Source organism: Canis lupus, chromosome 3 (assembly GCF_011100685.1).
Source record: "Canis lupus familiaris isolate Mischka breed German Shepherd chromosome 3, alternate assembly UU_Cfam_GSD_1.0, whole genome shotgun sequence".
Taxonomy (NCBI): domain Eukaryota; kingdom Metazoa; phylum Chordata; class Mammalia; order Carnivora; family Canidae; genus Canis; species Canis lupus.
This window is the reverse complement of record NC_049224.1, coordinates 62,535,274-62,554,522: the sequence shown is the minus strand read 5'-3', so window position 1 is coordinate 62,554,522 and position 19,249 is coordinate 62,535,274. Positions and strand designations below refer to the sequence as shown.

Sequence of the window (19,249 nt, the reverse complement as noted above, 5' to 3'; positions counted from 1 at the left end):
AAACTAGATATTTCTAGTACATTTAATATAATGAAATACTATATAGTAGCCAAGATAAATGGACTAGTGCTACTTTATCCAATGTGGATAAATCTCACAAATGTAATATTGAATGAAAACAGTAAGCTATGAGGTGCCTAGGTGGCTCAGTGGGATAAATGTCTGCCTTCAGCTCAGGTCATTATCACAGGATCCTAAGATTGAGCTCCAAATCATCAGCTCCCTGCTCAGCCGGGAGTCTGTTTCTCTCTCTCTCTCTCTCTCTCTCTCTCTCTCCTTCTGTCCTTCCCCACCCCTTGTTCTTTCTCTCTCAAATAAATAAATAGAATCTTAGAGAAAAAACAAAAACTAGCTTGTCCATGCAGAAACATTAGGAGGGGCATCTGGAGCCATGACTGGCCAGGAGGTATTAGAAGACGAAGAAATGGTAGGAATGTGGCTCCTGGCAAGTGCAACGAGAATAGAGGTCCTCAGCACCTGCCCAGGAGCAGGCCTTCATCAAAATGTGACAGGTCCAAGAGAGACGCACAAAACAAGGGTTGACCAGCATGAACTCTGAAGTGTCTGAGTTATGGGAAGAAAATGAAGACAGATAAAGTGCCTCCTGACTAACTCCCAGCTAGGGTGGAGAACACAACCATCCAGCACAGGGAAGAGACTGGGCCTACACTGTTAATACACTGCAATCCTGATGATGATCCCAAACCATGTGACTCTGAGACAGTGGAAGGCAACTCAAATGTGGATCATTCAGTAAGTACTTGGTACTTAGCAGGTAGGTTCCAGGTGCAGAGCCAGGCCCCGGGGGGTAAGCCAACAAAAGAGGCAGAAAAAGTCCTTGTTCTCATGGAACATACAATCTAGTAGGGTAAAGAGAAGTCAACAGGCAGTTAAAACACCATGTAGTGACCATCATGACAAGTACAGGGAATGTTTAGAACACTAGACTGAGGTTTTGAAAAGCAAATACTGGGATGCCTGGGTTGGCTCAGCGGTTGAGTGTCTGCCTTTGGCTCAGGTCATGATCCCTAGGTCCTGGGATCGAGTCCCACATCAGGTTCCCTCCAGGGAGCCTTCTTCTCCCTCTGCCTATGTGTCTGCTTCTTTCTCTGTGTGTCTCATGAATAAATAAATAAAATCTTAAAAAAATAAAAAGCAAATACTGGTCAATGAATTGCTCAATGCTAAGAGAACAAAAGAATGAGGATTTGAGGTGGATGAAAATTATCAGATGGGGGCTTCTACTTCCACTCAGGATATACACAGTTGAAAAGAAAGTGCTCCCGCCTAACAAGGAAGGTAAGAAACACAATTCATAAAATCATCCCTTCCTTGAGCCTAGCAGAGAGCTGAATATTCAGCAGAGTACTGATCCCTGCGTGTATGTGAGGAAACTATTAAAGTCTGGAAAAAGTCATCCAGAGGGAGCAGAACACAGTACACAACATTCAGGAATAGGTCCTGCCCCCAGAAGCCATTTTGAGAAAATTCATAATTTATGGGAAAATAGGTAGGATACTCAGGAATGTCCTTTCTCAGGAGTGGGGAATAATTAGCTACTAAACCTGTCTAATAAAACATAAAGGAAGACCAGAAAGGATCAACTGTTTCCAAGTAACTTGTCCACAATAAAGCTCAGGAATATTTATAAGAATGCAAAAAGGCCTATCACCTGACAAGGTAAAATCTACACTGTCTGGCATTGAAGCAAAGATTACCAGGCATACAAAAAAGTAGAAAAAATGAACTCATAATGAGAATACTCATCTACTGAAACTAACCTTTAATGGATACAGATATTGAAATTACAGACAAAGACATTAAAAAATTATTATATGTATATCCAATATGTTGAAAAAGTTAAGTAGAGACATGGATGGCATATAAAAAATATCCAAACTGTATTTCTGGAAATGAAAGCTATAATATTTAATATAAAAATATACTCATTAGAAAAAAAATACTCATTAGGATTAACAATACATTTGACATGACAAAAGAAAAGATTAGTGAATTACACGACATAGTAATAGAAACTATTCAAATTTAAAAGGAAAAAAAATTCAAGGAGAAGAAGAAAAATGAGTTTCAGTGAGCTGTGGGGCAAATTCAAGTGACCTAAGGTAATTGCAAGTGGAATTCCCAAAAAAGAAGAGAAGGAGGAACATAAAAAGTATATGAGTACTTTATAATAATCTAATAGTATTCCAATTTGATTAAAAAACATATAAATCCACAGATTCAAGAAACTTGATGAACCCCAGAGAAACATGAAACAATTATACCAAGGTACACCACAATCAAATTTCTCAAAACTAGGGGCACCTGGGTGGCTCAACTGGTTAAGTGTCTGCTTTGGCTCAGGTCATCATCTTATGATCCTAGGATTGAGTCCTGAGTTGGGATCCCTACTCAAAGCAGAGTCTGCTTCCCTCTCCCTCTCCCACTTCCCCTCTCCCTTTGCCCCCCTTCACTCCCCACTCATGCTCTTTTTCTCTCTTTCCAATAAATAAATAAATAATCTTTTTAAAAATTCTCAAAACTAGTGATTAAGATAAAAAGTGTAAAAACCACAAGATAGATAGATAGATTGATTGATTTTAAAGATTTTATTTATTCATGAGAGAGACACAGAGAGAGAAGCAGCTTCCATGCAGGGAGCCTGATCCTGGGATTCCAGGATCACGCCCTGGGCTGAAGGCAGATGCTCAACCACTGAGCCACCCAGATGCCCCAAGACGATACATTTTGTGTAGAGCAACAATGAGGACAGTACATTTATCATCAGAAACAATGTGAGAAGAAAATAAAGGAACATCTTCAAAGCACTGGAAGAAGAAACAACTGAGAATTTACACACATACAAAAACTTTCAAAAATAATACTGAAATAAAGACATGTTCAGACCTACAAAAGTTGAAAGAATTCATCAACAGTTGACCTACACTATAAGAAATGCAAAGCCAATTCAAAATGAGTCATAGACCTAAATATAAAACCAGAAATGAAAACTTCTAGAAGAAAACAGGATAAAAGTCTTTGTGATCTTGGTCTTTAGGCAAAGATTTCTGAGATGCAACACCAAAGACATGATCCAGATAAGAATACATTGAAAAATCAGGGTTTGTTAAAATTTAAAACTTCTGCTCTTCAAAGACAGTTCAAAGAATGAAAAGACAAACCACAGGATGAAAAAAAAGCGCATATATCTGAGAATGGACTTGTATCTAGAATATATAAAGAACCCTTAAACTTAATCATAAGAAAATGAACAATCCCTAAAAAACATGCAGAAGATTTGATTTGATGCTTCTTGAACAAGAGAAACGAATGCCATGGGGCACCTGGGTGGCTCAGTTGGTTAAGCATCCAACTCCTGATTTTGGTCAGGACTTGATCTTAGGGCCATGAGTTCAAGCTTCACATTGGGCTTCACGTTGGGTGTGAAGCTTACCTAAAAAAAATTAATGCCAGATAAGCACATGGGAAAATGATTAACATTATGAGTCTTTAGGGCAAGACAATTAAAAACACAATGACATACTACTACGTCTATTAGAATTAAACAGACTGACCATAGTGAGTGCTAGGAAGGATGTAAAGTGAAGAAAACAGAACTCTTATATGGCTGGTGGGAATGGCAAATGGTGCAACTACTTTAGAAAACTGCCTGGCAGTTTCGTAAAAAGTGAAACATACATCTACCATATGACTTAGGCATTTCGCTTCTCCAAGAGAAAATAAACTGTATGTCCATACAAGGCTGTACATGACTGTGCATAGTAATATCCCAAGCTAGATAAGCTCTTAAAAGTGGAAACAGCTCAAATATTGATCAATAGGTGAATTTATAAACAAACTGTGGTACACAGATTCAATGAAATACTACTCAGCAATAAAAAGGAATGACCTATTGAAATACAGAACAACATGGCTGGATTTCAAAATAATGCTGAGTGAAAGAAACCACCAGACCAAAAAAAAAAAAAAAAAAAAAAGAATATAGACCAGGTTATTCCATTTATGTAAATTTCCAGAAAATGCAAAGTAATCTGTAGAGACAAGCAAGCCAGTAGTTGCCTGAGGACATGGGTGAAGGTTGTGGTGTGGGGGAGAGGAGAAATCATAAAAGGACACGCAAGGATACTGTTGGGAGTCACGGATATGTTCATTGTCTTGATTGTGATGATGGTTTCATGGTCATATACATATTCAAAACTTATCAAATTGTTCATAATATGTGAAGTTTGTTGTATGCCAATTATACCTAAGCAAAGCTGTTAAAGGATGAAGTTCTATTCCTTTTTTTTTTTTTTTTTTTTTTTTTGTGAAGTTCTATTCCTGGTAAGATACTGGAAGTACATGCTACTGAACACAGATGTAAAGCTTGGACAGGATGCATACGGCAGCAATTTGAAAATGTGGTAAACTAATAGCAGCAGGCAGACTGGGGAAGCAGACCAGCAATTGATCCTACCCAACAGGCAGTGAATTCAGCATTTCCTACTCTTGGTCCTAGACATGAGGCCAGTAGCATGAGGTGCACGGCAGAATAAGATTACAAAAGCTTCCAATTTCTGGCTAGGAACCCAAAAAGAAGACAGTGCCATAGAACTAGAAATCAACTAGGAAGACCATGGCAAAGGAGGAGGTTGGGAAAAGGATACCACAGCATTATTTATAAACCACTGGGGTCAGCCTCAAGCTGCACACGTGCAGATATCATCTTAAACAGTATACCAAAGACTCTGAGAACTGCATCAATAGATAAACCATGGCTCAATCCCGACTGATCACTGTGTGGCCATTTTGGGGAATATCTGAATAGCACTGCAAAGGTCTTTAAAACTGAACATACACTGAAATCACAGCTCATGGAGAACAGGTCACAACTTGCAACCTGAACCTAACCAGGTTAAACACCCACTAAATAAAAAATCACAACATTTTAATGAGATTTTTAAACAAGACTGAGATTCATAATACAATATTCAAAATATCTGGGATACAACCCCAAATTACTGGACATGAAGAAGCAGGAAAATCTCAAATCATGTGGGAAGACAACGAAAACACATCAATGACGAGATGATGCAGATGTTGGGATTATCTGACAAAGACTTTAAAACTACTATTATTAAAATGCTCTAATATATTTATCATATATATTACTGAGACTAGAGTTGAATCAATTAAATCAACTATTCTCAAACAGTTCTTGAATAAACCATAACCTGTTAACAGTTAATTAAAATGTCAAAACATGGGATCAACCGAAGACAAAAATATTTTACATTTTGCTATTATCAGAAATAATATGAAAAAGAACACAAAAGTGGGTGGTAACGTGCTTCAGCAGTCAGTTGCTAACAATGACTTACTTGTAGGAGGGTTTGTGTGTGAGAAATTAGCTTTCTGGAAATGTCGAAATTAGCTATGATTTTATTTTTTAAAGATTTTTATTTATTTATTCATGAGAGACATACAGAGAGAGGCAGAGACATAGGTAGAGGGAGAAACAGGCTCCCCAAGGGGGGCCTAATGCAAGATGTGATCCCAGGACCCGGAGATCATGACCTGAGCGAAAGGCAAATGCTCAACCACTGAGCCATCCACGTGCCCCAAGATTTGATTTTTAAGTAATTTTTATACCCGATGTGGGGCTCGAACTCATGACCCCAAGATCAAGAGTCACATGCTCCACTGACTAAGCCAGCCAGGTGCCCCAAATCTGATTTTTGGAAAATACTGGTGTACTTTGTGCACTTTAAACTAAAGAATATAATTCAGACTCTAGTCATTTTTGTGCCACCAGCATGTAACTTACATAGTATCTGGTTAAATAATGTACAGCTGGATTCCATTTTACATGTGAAAAAAAGCATAAAAGTTCCATAAGGGAACAGGTGTTAGGGACGCCTGGGTGGCTCAGCAGTTGAGTGTCTGCCTTCGGGTCAGGTCATGATCCCGGGGTCCTGGGATTGAGTCTCGCATCGGGCTCCCTGCATGGAGCCTGCTTCTCCTCCCTCTGTCTATGTCTCTGCCTCTCTCTGTGTGTCTCTCATGAATAAAAAAATCTTTTAAAAAAGAAAACAGAGGTGCTAAATCTTTAAATAATCTTGGAGCTGAGCAATGTCTTTCTCAGATGACACAGAGAAGAGTCACCATGGATAATGAAGAAAGTACTGCTACCATTGTTCATAACAATGTCAGGAGCTGACAGATTCTTAAAGGCAATCTAGTAACAGCTATTAAGAGTAAAAATATACTATCAGCTGACCTAGTAATTTCACACCTGATAATCTATTCCACAAAACTATAAGTACCAATAAACCAGGGCATATGTGTGTGATGCTTGCTGCAGCTGTATCCTTCGAGGGCAAGTCCACCAGCAGAGCAATGGCTAACACAATGGCAGAATGCGTGCTAACCAAAGTGAAGCAGGACTTTGTCAGATGACCTGCAGGGATTCTACCAGCTATTGCTGGGAGAAAGTCAAGAGGCAGAAAAATGAAACTCTATTCTACAAAATAAATAATGACAAAGTCACTGCATGCTTCTGTGTGTACGTGTATAGCTACACATGAGTCTGTACAAGATTCCATTAGAAGTCTAGAGAGAAATATGGATGAGCAAAAGTTAGGTTGCTAACACAGCCTGCCACAGGCACAGAGTGTACTGGGACCGGCTGTGGTGAGGGAGTGTCTATGACAAACACAACACAGGATGGAATCCCATCCATGTACATGTGTGTGTCTGTGTACACAAGGAGATAGCTAAGCAGACAGTTGCCAAACGTTAACAGTGGCTGGCGGGGTTGTAGAGACTTAGGTGTCGTTTACTTTATTATTTATATTTTCATCTGTTCGAATTCTTTAGAATTACCATTCATTGTTTGTACACTAAAAAGTCATTTTAAATGTGGCAAACAGAACGTATATTTTAAAAATTAAAGGGCAAAAGAAAATAGAAAAAAATAATTCAACATTTTTCAAAGGGAAAATCTTTATTCTATAAATTTCCCACACCACTAGGAAAATATACATCCTCCAGGGACACGGGACACAGGCAAATGGTGTGGATAAACAATTCAGGGAAGAATAAGACATCAATACTTGATCTAACATATCAATATCACTTATATTTCAAAGGACTAGGAACTAAAAACTCAAGTCAGGAAACCTTAACCAAAATGAAAACTCCCTGTATTGGCAAGGATGTAGGAGACCAAATGTCTCACCTGTTGTTTGATGGATGAGAACTTTTTTTCTGGAGGATGATTTACCAATGTAAAGCCCGAAAATACACATATACTTAACTGAGGAATTCTGTATCTAGGAATGCTATGGAAATCATTAGAAAAATGCACCCAAAAATATATGTACAAGTATGTTTATGGCATCTCTGGATAAAATAAACACAACTGAAGACAATCTAATGACTATCACCAGGGACAGCCATTAAATGGAGTATAAAGTGGCTGTTAAAATGATGATGTGGACTTCCAATGGAATGTGGTGGCCAAATGCACACATTATGTTTATACCTTCTCTTTCCAAAAATTCAATTAAAATAACAAAAAATAAATAAATAAAACTAGAGTGCCACTAAAAATCTGGGAGGAGTGCTACCCACAAACCAGAAACACTGGAGATTCCTGGAAGAGAATAAAGCATAGCAAGAGATCAATCTGGAAATATAACAGAAAATTTGAACTTACAACCATCTATTGGCAAAAGCAAGGACCTCATAAAAAGTTCATTCTCCCAGTAGAACTTCTAAATCACTCTTTGATGAGAAGCAGCAGCTAAGAGAACAGGTGCATCAGACACCTTTCAGAGGAGGAACTAGTGTTAGTACTGCTCATGGTGAGCCACGTAAAGACCACAGAAGAGCTCTCTAAAGTAGGGCATCCAAAGAAAGACCTCCCTAAGGTGGGTGCAAAGTCTAGAATGTGTAGGGCCCTGAGCAAGTCCGCAGCTCCTGCAGGGCATGAGTCTGCCCAGCCCCATACCACCACCTGCCACATGCACAGGGTACCCATACACGTAAAGGCCAGAAAAAGGCTGGTGGGATGCAGTCCACACTGGTGACAGGACCCATGGGGTAGACAGACGTGTCACTAAGGGAAAAGGACACCAAATTGTTTTTACACATGTCCATGCTATTTGAATTTCTTTATCATGAATGTATACTCATATGTATAATTATATTTTATAGTGCATATTTAAACAATTAATATATTTAATTTGCATATTTAAAATAATTCAAATGTTTAAATCTAAATATAGATTCAGGTCAATATTAATGTATGATATCAAGACATCATAAATAAAATTGAAAAATATAAAATAAAAGTGTGGTTTTATTTTGGTAGAAAAACAGTATTTTATAAATACGTGTACTTAGCAAAAAGTCAATACAGATAGACACCAAAATGTTAGCTACAGTTAATTCTGCATGGTGGAATAACAGGTGATTTTTATTAGGTTCTTTTGTTTTTGCTTTTTTACATTTCTGTATTAACGTACTGTTCTGCAATGAAAAATTAGTAGTGAATCATCTTTAATTCAAAAATATGAAGCCACTTAGTTTTTATTTTTTAAAAATATTTGATTTACTTATTTGAAAGAGAGAGTAAGAGAGCACAAGTTGCGGGAGGAGCAGAGGGAGAGGGAGAAGTAGACTCCCCATGGAGCAGGGAACTTGACTCAGGACTTGATCCCAGGACCCTGGGATCACGACCTGAGCCAAAGGCAGATGCCTAAATGACTGAGCCACCTAAGTGCCCTATAACGCCATTTAAAAAGCTAATTGCTTTGAGTGTTATTAAAGCTGCATCATAAATTCAAGAGTATTTATAGTTTTTTTCATCAGAGACAGTCTGAAGCAACAACAAGGGAAAAGAGGAGGTCATTGGAGCATCAGACAGTCCAACACATTTCTGGACATCAGAAGCCTCCTGTCCAGCACAAATCTACAGACAAGGAAGGGGGAGTGGGAACAGGGTGTTGCTTTTGCCCTCATCCCCAGCACTTTTGACTCTCTGGATGGAAAGGACCCCTCACTAACTCATGCTTTGTGACAGTAGAGGGCATGTGTCTTATTCCCAGAACATGGCAGGTGCTAAGTAAGTATCAGTCAAGCAGAGAAGCAGAGTGAAACACATCTATCAGCAATGGGGCCCCTCTTAGAAATGGAAAAGTGTGCAGGCAAACACACGTACAGGCAAAAATTCAACTCAGAGGCACGGAAACACCAACTCAGAGACTTGGTGTCTAACAGGGAGAGCTGACTTACCGGATGCCTGGCTGAAAGTCTTCCGGTCACAGTTCCAGTCTGATTCCACATAGAGGAAATGGAGCCCTTTATCAGTTAAAAAGAATCAGTTTCAGCTCTGGCAATGCCACATGAAGTCAAGAACATCCTGACCCTTCAGTCTCCCTGCACATAGCACTCAACACTCACTGCTTTCCTGCTTAAGTCCACCAGCTGCTGGCCCTACGCCCTGAAACCTGAAAGGCCCCTGGGTGTCAGCAACCTGCTGACGAACAAGGAGGTTCCCCCTAACCGTGCAGAAATGGCAACAGGACATGTAGGTCTTTGTGTTCCTTCAAACCACTGTGTGTAGGGAGAGGAGGATCACATGCCACGGGGGCTGTGCTACCCAGACAGGGCCAGTCACAGCACACCTGACTGCAGGCTCTTCACGTGTGAACTAGAACAGCATCTCCCTGAAGTGAGCAAAAGAAGAGGGGAGGGACAGATTTAAGAGTGCCTGGGCTGCCCCACAAGCTTCCTAAAATGCAGCTCCAGGTGTGAAGGCATGATGGCAACTCAAGCTATACAGAGACCTGAGAAATAACAAAATTGTGTCTCACGGCTCAAGAATATTTGATTTCATCATTAACTAAAACTCTAGTAAATTGTATGTGTATCTGAAGCCACATGGAAACCACATCCCCAAGCACAGTACCTCGTTTAAGTGCAGTTACCTTTCTCACAAAAGCTAGTAATCCATCCACAAAGGCTGACTTGGTCTTGTGAACCTAGGTCACATGGACAGAAGTAATCATTTTCTTGTTTAAGCATTGGAACAGGAACTCACATCAAAGCAGTGTTTCACAGAGTGTTGGGCATGTGCAGCTCATGGGTCAGCTCCAATTACTCCAGGGGGCCCTGAAACAGCCTGGTGTGGCACCCAGAATTAAATAACAATGGCCCACAGAGAAAGACAGCACCCTACCTCCTTTTGTGGGATAATTCTTTTCACAGAAACATTGCAGAGATAAATGGAAGGTCCTGAATCTCCATCCTCCCCTGTGCCCTAGGGTGCCTTTAGTTCTCTTCCAATCATTTCATCCGTTCAAGGAGAAGGAATGGTGCCATGACCAAGTCCTGTCAGCTGCCACACCTCAGGAGAGCAGCAGGACACAGGTTAGGGAATGACAGACTGATGGTACAAGTGGTGGCCAAAGTTATGGATGTGGTTCACGAACATCAGGGGATACATGGCAGGCACGTGAACAGAGGAAGCGTGGGCAGCTGAGGAAGAAGGGGGCCTGACAGCGACATGAGGGGGCCATGTTAGTGACAAAAGGGAGTGTGTCAGCGAACATGCTCAGGAGGCTGCGGGTAACCTCACCAGGCCCAGGGCGGGGGAGTAGGACAAGGCCCGAGAAAGAGGCTTCTGAACTCCATGGTGGTAGAATTGAGCCCACAGCAAAGCTGCCCCATGACAGTACACACATCCCCTTCCTGTCTTCACTTGTCTTCATCCATGTGGGACCCTATGACCCACTGCTGAGTGGGCTGACTGTGGCTGGAATGGAGCTGAGCGGGCTGCACCAGAGCAGCACTGGTACCAGGCTGTCTTGAACAGGTGCTGTTCCCTTCAGAACACTGCCAGGGCTACTTTTGTGATGACGGATTGGTCTTATCAGAGGCGGTGCCATATGGCTCCCCTCCCTCACCCACTCACTCACTCACACACAAGGGAACTTACCCGCCTATATTCCAGAATTATCTTGGGTAATGGATGAAGGTCCTGCAAAGCATTTAACTGAAAAATGAGAATAAATGTCACCAATATAATTCCTTCATTTAATTTTGACATTTTGAAGACTTACTTTCAGTTGGAGAAAATCCTAATAATAAATGGTCTGTATTGACCGTATTTTCCAAAGTGAAGATTCATAATAAACTCAGCTTATCAAGTGTCTTAATCTAAATCCCTTGCAAAATCATTCCTGTCCATATGGGAGCTAAAGACACTTCACACAAGCTTGGAAACAAGATTCCTCCTGAGATTTAAATTCATGAAATCTAAATCCAGGGCATGTAAAATACCACGTAGGAGAATGAACTAAGAAAATGGCTACAAATGTGTAACTCAAGACTTTAGGAACACCCAACATTTCAATCACAGTTATCCTAGTATGAAGTCTGGGGGGTGACACCAGAATAGGATGATAGATTTTAAAACTCATTTTAAAAGGTCAAAACATTACATAACGGGACAACATAAGATCATAAGAACATGGTTTGCTCGATTGCCAACACAGTGAATACGCTTAGTACAGCCATGCACACGGCGCATTACAGGTCCCCTGTGGGTCCCTGCCCTCCCCTGCAGGTAACCACCACCCTGACCTCCACTGTTAAGGCCACCTTCCCTAGCTACCTTCCTTCCTATCAAACTTCCTATCCTATCACAGGTACTCTGTGTGTGGCTTTTGCCTAACATGATGGTTTCAGGGCTCATCTGTGTTGTATGAAGCAGCATGTCCTGTTTTCAACTGTGTGAATGCAGGACAACTATATTTTATCCTTGCTGGATACTAGTGGGTGGTTTATGGGCTATGATGAATAGTGCTGCTGTGAACACTGGGAGTCTGGATTTTGGTTAACTTCTGTCTGCAGCTGTGTTGAGCAGAAACACAGAGAGGAGTGGGATTACAAGGCCAACTGCAGCAGAGGCAACAGCAGGCAGTTCTCCCATGTAAAGGCACCAGTTTGTGCCCCATCAGCACCACGTGAACATTCCAGTTGCTCCACATCTTTGCTAACACACATTGTCCCAGGCCTTAATGAGAGCCATCCTGGTAAATGTGAGGTGATATTGCATCATAGTTTCATATGTATTTCCCCAACAACTAATGCAGTTGGACAATGTTCACATACTCATTGACTCAATAGATATCTTCCCTCATTAAACCCCTGTTAATGTCTTTTGCTCATCTAAAAAATTGGTTTGTGTGTCTTTTATTCCCCCTTGATTTATAGGAATTTGTAATTCTTGACAGGGTTTTTTTTCAGTTGGTTATATTTACTGGAAATCTCTTTGCCCTCTGTGACTCGCTTATTTACTTGTTTAATGGCATCTCTTCAAAAACAGAGATTCTTAATTCTACTATCATCCAATTTATCAATCTTTTCCTATAAGTGTGATGTATTTTGTGTCCTGTTCAGGAACATTTACCCACCTCAGGATCTTGAGGATTTATCCTTATGGTATTTTCTATAATCTTCGTTGTTTTGCTTTTTACATTTAGATGTAAAATTTGCCTGGAGTCTATTTTTGCGTATGGCATGAAATAAGGGGTCATTTATGGAGGAAGCCCTCTTTACTCACTGCTTTATAGAGCCGCCGTCTCAGAGATCATGCCTTTCATACTCGCATGTGGACTCCTCATCCTGTGTCCACTGGTCTATTTGTTTACACTTGAATTGACACTACACTGTCCACTTAGTTCCTAGCAATCCCTATTGATTTAGGATTAGTCTTGATGTCCAACAGACTAAGTCCTCCAGTAGTGTTTCCCAAGATCACACTGGCTCTTAAATTTTTACACTTCTGTGTCAATTTGGTAATCAGCTTGTCAGCTTCTACAAAAAACTGCTGCTAGGGTTTTAATTAAGATTGTTTTGAATCTATATAAATCACTTTGAGTAACTGATGCTATAACTCTTACGTAACACTGTAAGGCATGGAATTGTGTCTCTGTCTGTTTGAATAAAGACTGAGGACCCTAGGGTTGTGGCTAGCCACAGAATCATAAACCAGAGAGCCGACACGGTGTCGTGGGAGTAGGCACTGCTAAGGGGGAGGCATCCTACCTCAGTGCAACCCAGAATTGCCGTTTCCTTAGAAAAGCTATCCCCAGAGGGTTGAGAGTACATGAAAACACTTAGCCAAGAAAACTGCTTAAGATCGGTTAACTCTCCTTATCCTGATACCTTACTCACAAAGTAACTTTCTAACCACAGGCTCCTTGTATCTCTCTACTTGAGCCATCCAAGAACACTTGAAAAGATTTAAGTATTTGATCTCATGAAATTTTGGACAAAGCCTTACCAGCATTGGTTCATGATCAGAGGCAGTGCCGCAACCGCCTACCGCCCTGCAAGCTTTATCACACACTCCATGCTGGCTCCTGACCATGCATTCTTCTCAGCTCCCTTCTCTCCGTGGCCACTCCGTAGCCTCTTGTTGGCACCTCCTCTTTCCTGACCTCTAAGTGTCAGTTTCTCAGCGTTCCGTTCTGTGGTTATCAATGCTAACTGGCTTATGAGAAACAGCCGGGAGCTTCAAAGACATGCCTGGGCCTGGGCAGTCTAGCCCACAGACACGATTCTGTAGATCAGTTGCCACCCTGGGCATGGGTGTTTTTCCAAAGCTCCGGTCAGGATAAGGGACCACCATCCCAGGGCAACTTTACTAAAATCTGACTACTTTCAAGTATGCATCTCCAGCACAAGACCTCTCACTGTCCAGACAGCTCCTGTGACATCTCTGTCGTAATATGTCTGAGAATGAATGTGTCACACATTCATTCATTCACTCTCCCTGCAAACTGCTCCTCTCTGTTTTTCCTGACTGGTGGCCTTTTCTATCTGCTCAGTTGCACAACTGAGAAAACCAAGAGCTACCCCCACAGTCCTCTGTGGACTCACATGAACTCACATGCACAGAGTTTCTTTCTGCTCTGAAAATTTGTCTGTTGTCTGTTGCTTCACTGTCACAACTGTCACTTGGACTGCTGAACCTTCAGTCCCCACCCCACAGTGATAGCCTATTAATGAGATTCCTCCTTTCTTCAACCAGCTATATGAGTGGACTTTTTAGGACATAGTAAATATCTGTTAGGATGGGCAGGATCCACTGACCACACCATGCAATGGCAAGGATGCAGAGCCACAGGAGCTCCTGCTCACGGATGGCAGGAATGCAGAATGGTACAGCCACTTTGGGGATAGTTTGTCAATTCCTTGCAAAACTCAATATACTCTCACCATACGATCCAGCAATCATGCTCCGTGGTATTCAAGCAGAGGAGCTGAAAACTTATGTCCACACAAAACCTACACACAGATGTTTATAGCAGCTTTCTTCCTCACTGCCAAAACTTAGAAGCAACCAAGATGTCCTTCAGAAGGTGAATGAGTAATAAACTGTGGTCCATTCAGACAATGGACTATTATTCATCATTAAAAAGAAACAATATATATGGGGCATCTGAGTGGCTCAGTGGTTCAGCGTCTGCCTCTGGCTCAGGTCGTGATCCTGGGGTCTTGGGATCGAGTCTTGCATTGGGCTGCCCACAGGAAGCATGCTTTTCCCTCTGCCTATGTCTCTGCCTCTCTCTGTGTCTCTCATGAATAAATAAATAAAATCTTAAAAAAAAAAAAAAGAAACAAGCTATCAAGTCAGAAAAAGACATGGAGGAAATTTAAATGCACGTTACGAAGGGGAAAGAAGCCAATCTGAAAAGGCTGCATGCTTGTAGGATTCCACCTACAGGACATTCTGGAAAAGGTGAAGCTATGGGGACAGTGAAAATATCGGGGCAGGGGAGGGTGGAGACGGCGTGTGGGTGGAGCATGAGAGTGTTTATGGCTGTGAACTACTCTGTGTGATACCATAGGGTGGGCACCTGTCCTTACATATTTATCTAAACCTAGAGAATGCAATAGAAGCATTGACTCCTGAGGTGAACTATGGACTTTGGGTGATGATGACATGTCAGTGGAGGTTCATCAAGTGTAACCAATGGTCCCACTGGTCCCACTGGTGGGGATCCTGATAGTAAGGGAGACAGCGTGAGAGAGGGTGTCATAGGTGGGAGGAAGGCAGGATATGATACTTCTTTGTACTTTCCACTCAATATTGTTGTGAAATAAAATTTAAAATCTAATCAAAATAAAAGCCTGATAAAACCATATCTAAGATCATAGTTGCGCCCTCACTTGAACTGTCCCTGGCTTTCCATTTTACTGAAGTCCACATCCCTCCCCCATGGAACAGGAAGGGTTAAGGAAAGACAGCAGTCTTAATTTTGAATTTAGATCCATGTACATGTGTTCCCTAGTAAAAGTTCATCTTTTTTAAATGCACAAAATAGTATAATTTGATCAGTTAAAAGGAGAGGTTAATATGATTTACATCAATCATATCTCTGTGAAAAATAATGAAGGCTGTTGTGATAATTCTGTCTATACGAAAGCACATTGACACCAAAAGAGTTAGGTTTCCTTTTGTAGTTGCTGGTTGTCTGGAAGAGCTAAGGAGCAGCAGAGGGAAGGGCAACACTGCCAGCTGGTGCCAGGACAGAGAATAAGTTGGCCAGAGACCCTCTGCTCAGGGCCACCTGAGGGGAATATGTGGCTTTGCCAGGTTCCACTGCTGCTCCGGCTATCGGGCATGGTGGCCCTCTCTTCCATGCAGGTGTCAAATCCATGCCGGTTTCTCTGGGAGGATGGCTCCTGCTCCCTGCTGCCCCAGATCTCAGTGATCAGAGAGACATCTGGCTCAGCCCCACTAGGTGCTGGTTCTGGCTGTTTGGCTCTGAAGTTGTACTGAACAAGTCAAACGAAAGCTTTGATCTGCACAGTTTACATCCTAGAGCAATAAGCAAGCCAGTAACTAAGGTAACTTTAGGTGCAGGAAACAAATGCCTGGAGGCATTACTGTTGTCTCTGTGGCCAGGGGAGGTCTGTCTGAAAGCAATACTTAAGCCAACAATCAGAAGCCACTGCGCAAACTCCAGAAGAGTGTCCAGACCAGGAAAGAGCTCGTGCAGAACCTGTGAAGAGCAAGTGTGCTCATGGGACACTGGGTGTGAGGGGAGCTGGAGAAGGGACAGGGCCAGACCTGGGACCTGGGGACACACTAATCTAAGTGTCACAGGAAGCCCCTGGAACGTATGTCAGGTGAATGACATGATGTTTCTAATGGTGTAAAAGATCACTCTGCCTGGATGTGATGCATAACCAGCAAAGTAAGAGCAGCTGGGACACTGCTTAGGGGGCTTTGCAGGACTGTGAGTGGGAGGTGACTGAGCTGGTGACAGTGAGGAGGGAGGGAACAGGCACACTCAAGACCTATATTTGCAGGTAGAGACTGTAAGGCTGGCTGCAGGGTAAGGCTGGAAGAAAATCCAACACAGCTTGTAGGTTTCTGGAGGAAGTAGCTAGCTAATAATCATAGCAAGTACTTGTTGGTTTTTGAGAGCTCATATGTCAGGCATGGTCCCAAACAGTGTTTTACACACAGGCACACATATACACTTGTTAAATACTTACAAGATTGCTATAGGGAAAGGACTGTTATTATCCTTCTTTTATAGATCAGGAAACTCAGGCACAGAATAGTCAAGTACATGCTCAAGCTGTGCAGGGAGTTGTGCTAGCTGACTCCACTGCCCTAACTCCACTCACTGTGGGTTCCCAAGGACTCAGGAGGATGACGGACGTCCACTGAGGTGGAGAAGGGGTGGATTCAAACCCGTTTCCTGACACATCACTCTATATGTGTCCCTGATTCACTCAAGAACTACCACCTGAGCCCACTGAGGGCTGCACATGAGGGTAGTCAGAAGGCAGGGGACTCTGGCAAGGCCAAGATGAGCAGAGCATGTGGTGCTGTTGGCCACGTGTGCAGGGAGGGAGGGAAGCTGCTGCTAAGTCCAGTGCTGGACACAACCCCGAGAACCCATGCTGGGGCCCCCAAATCCACTTACTTACTGATCCCCACTCTGCATGCTTTCATGAATCTTATGGATTCTGAACATCTATTTATACTCTGTCATTCTGTTTTTAAATATGTATGTTTTAAAGATTTATTCGTTTATTTTAGACAGCAAACAGAAGAGGGAGAGGCAAAGAATCCCAAGTAGACTTCCCCTGCCTCGAGCACAGAGTGTGACTCAGAACTCAATCCCATGACCCTGAGGCTACAACCCTGGGGCCAAAATCAAGAGGCAGACATTCAACCCACTGAGCCACCCAGGCGTCCCTATACTCTGCCATTCTGATAGAGCAGACTCTCACTCCTCCCTGTCCTTTAAAACACAAGCTCCTCTTAGGGGAAAGGTAGCTTAAACTTTCTAAAATAAATCTAGGAAAGGAGAAGACTGATGACCTTCCCCATTTCTAGTTTCTAACAGAGTTGTGAAATAAAGAGGCTGTGACTGGATTGCCAACAATTTGTTTTCAGAACAAAATTCCACCTCATTGTCCTTGGCAGAAAATGAAGTCAATGGATTGCTTCTGGAAAACTACTGCCTGCATCTTTCTCTGTGGTTCATACCAGGAGAGTAGCCTTGCCAGGAGCACCTTGTAGGAGTCACTGCCACACAGCCCACTGCAGGGGGCACAGGCAGGTCTGCAGGTGACTCACATGTGGTGTAGACATGCTACTGTCTCAAAAAGAAAGGGACAATTTTTGAACTTACCACAGCTTCTGATGTGGACGGGAGTCTCTGCAGCCCCGTTCTGGGAAGAGTCTCCATGGGACTCATCAGGTGCAGCTTTAGCTTGCCGAAGAGGATCTTCAACAAAAGCAGTGTCACTTGGGCGGATCTCAGATTTGAGAGAAACCTTGAACACCACACCACTACCCCAGCCATAGCAGCCCACCCAATTAAATGCTACAAGCACTCAGATTCTGATCTCATATTTTTCTTGGATTATTCTTTTTTTTAAATAAATTTATTTTTTTATTGGTGTTCAATTTACCAACATACAGAATAACACCCAGTGCTCAGGCTTTGAAGGGATAGATCTCATTGTGAGAAACAGACAACTTACATACTTTCCAGAAAATCAACATAAAATACTATTTATAAATTCAGAATAGATCTCTCTTTAATTCCTAAGAAGTATATTTTATAAAACAAAACAAAACAAAATTTAGCCTTACCTCTTGAAGCTGATTATTACTTGTTATAAGAAACTGCTCTCCTGCAACAAAATGAGCTTCTTGCTCCAATTCCTTGAGACGAGACTGTGAGTGTGACACGAAATCTCACTAAAGGATTTCACAATGTAAGATTATTTAATTTGCTCATCAAACAATTCCCAAGAAAAGCTCTTATAAGGATTAACAGCCTACAATTTATCAAAATGGAAATTAAAAGTACATATTTTGACTCAATGGAAAACTCAGGCTCATAGAATCATTCTCTCCCAAACCTCAGGAAGCAAAGTGAAAGAAGCAAAATAGGAAATAACACACCGAAATAAAGGAAAGAATGAATTCTCCAGGAATATTACTACTAGAAAAGGGACCTAGAATCATATCATAAACTTCAAAACATCCAAAGTATCCCAAGGTAAAAGAGGCAGGACCAAACTTCATGGTAACCATAGTGATGACCCCATAGTTCCCTCCCACCCAGCAGAGAGAGCAGCCACAGGGGACACCAGGGACAATGCTCTGAACAACCACACCCAACCTCATGGGATACAGCCTGGCTTCAAGGGTGAAAGGTCTGGGTGGTCCAAGTAAAAAGAATCTAACCATGTCCCATGAAATGTCTGACACAGAATGGAGCAGAAAAGAGGAGAAAACCATGCCGAATTTACCAATCCCTCACCCCTTTGCCACTTCCGTCAGAAGAAAAGGAGAAGGCAGCCAGGACTTTTAAAAAGTAATTATAAAAGAAAACAGAGAGCAGAGACAAACCAAGCAACCCTGCTGAAAAATCACCTGCATTCTATTCTTCATCAGACAAGAATGGCCTTGAGGCTGAAATTCTGAAAGACGTAACAAAGAGGGTCCAGAGAAGTTAGGAGCAGGACAAGTATGATACAAGTAAAGAGTATCTAGGCAAAGTATCAGTTAAAGTATGCCCAAACTCCACAGTCAAAGAAATAAATGAGAAAAAGAAAGCCAAGGAACAGAGCATCAAAGGACAGACAATGGACCCCTTCAGGCGTAAGCCATACCTCAGGAACAGAAACTCTG

General features: G+C 41.9%; 1 protein-coding gene across 6 annotated transcripts in view; it reads right to left on the bottom strand.

Moving 5' to 3' along the window:
• Nucleotides 1–19,249, bottom strand: part of POLN (DNA polymerase nu) — a 156,234-nt gene that overhangs the window by 79,797 nt on the left and 57,188 nt on the right. For 4 of the 6 annotated variants that reach the window (XM_038533251.1, XM_038533255.1, XM_038533253.1 and 1 more), the window contains exons 12-16: nucleotides 18,203–18,286; nucleotides 17,736–17,831; nucleotides 11,006–11,062; nucleotides 9,996–10,049; nucleotides 9,301–9,366 (exon numbers count right to left, since the gene is read on the bottom strand). The exons of 1 other annotated variant lie outside the window; for it this stretch is intronic. In XM_038533251.1, the coding sequence (XP_038389179.1) occupies nucleotides 9,301–9,366; nucleotides 9,996–10,049; nucleotides 11,006–11,062; nucleotides 17,736–17,831; nucleotides 18,203–18,286 (357 nt within the window). The remainder of the gene's footprint in view (nucleotides 1–9,300; nucleotides 9,367–9,995; nucleotides 10,050–11,005; nucleotides 11,063–17,735; nucleotides 17,832–18,202; nucleotides 18,287–19,249) is intronic. One more of the 6 variants, XM_038533254.1, reaches the window with a different exon arrangement.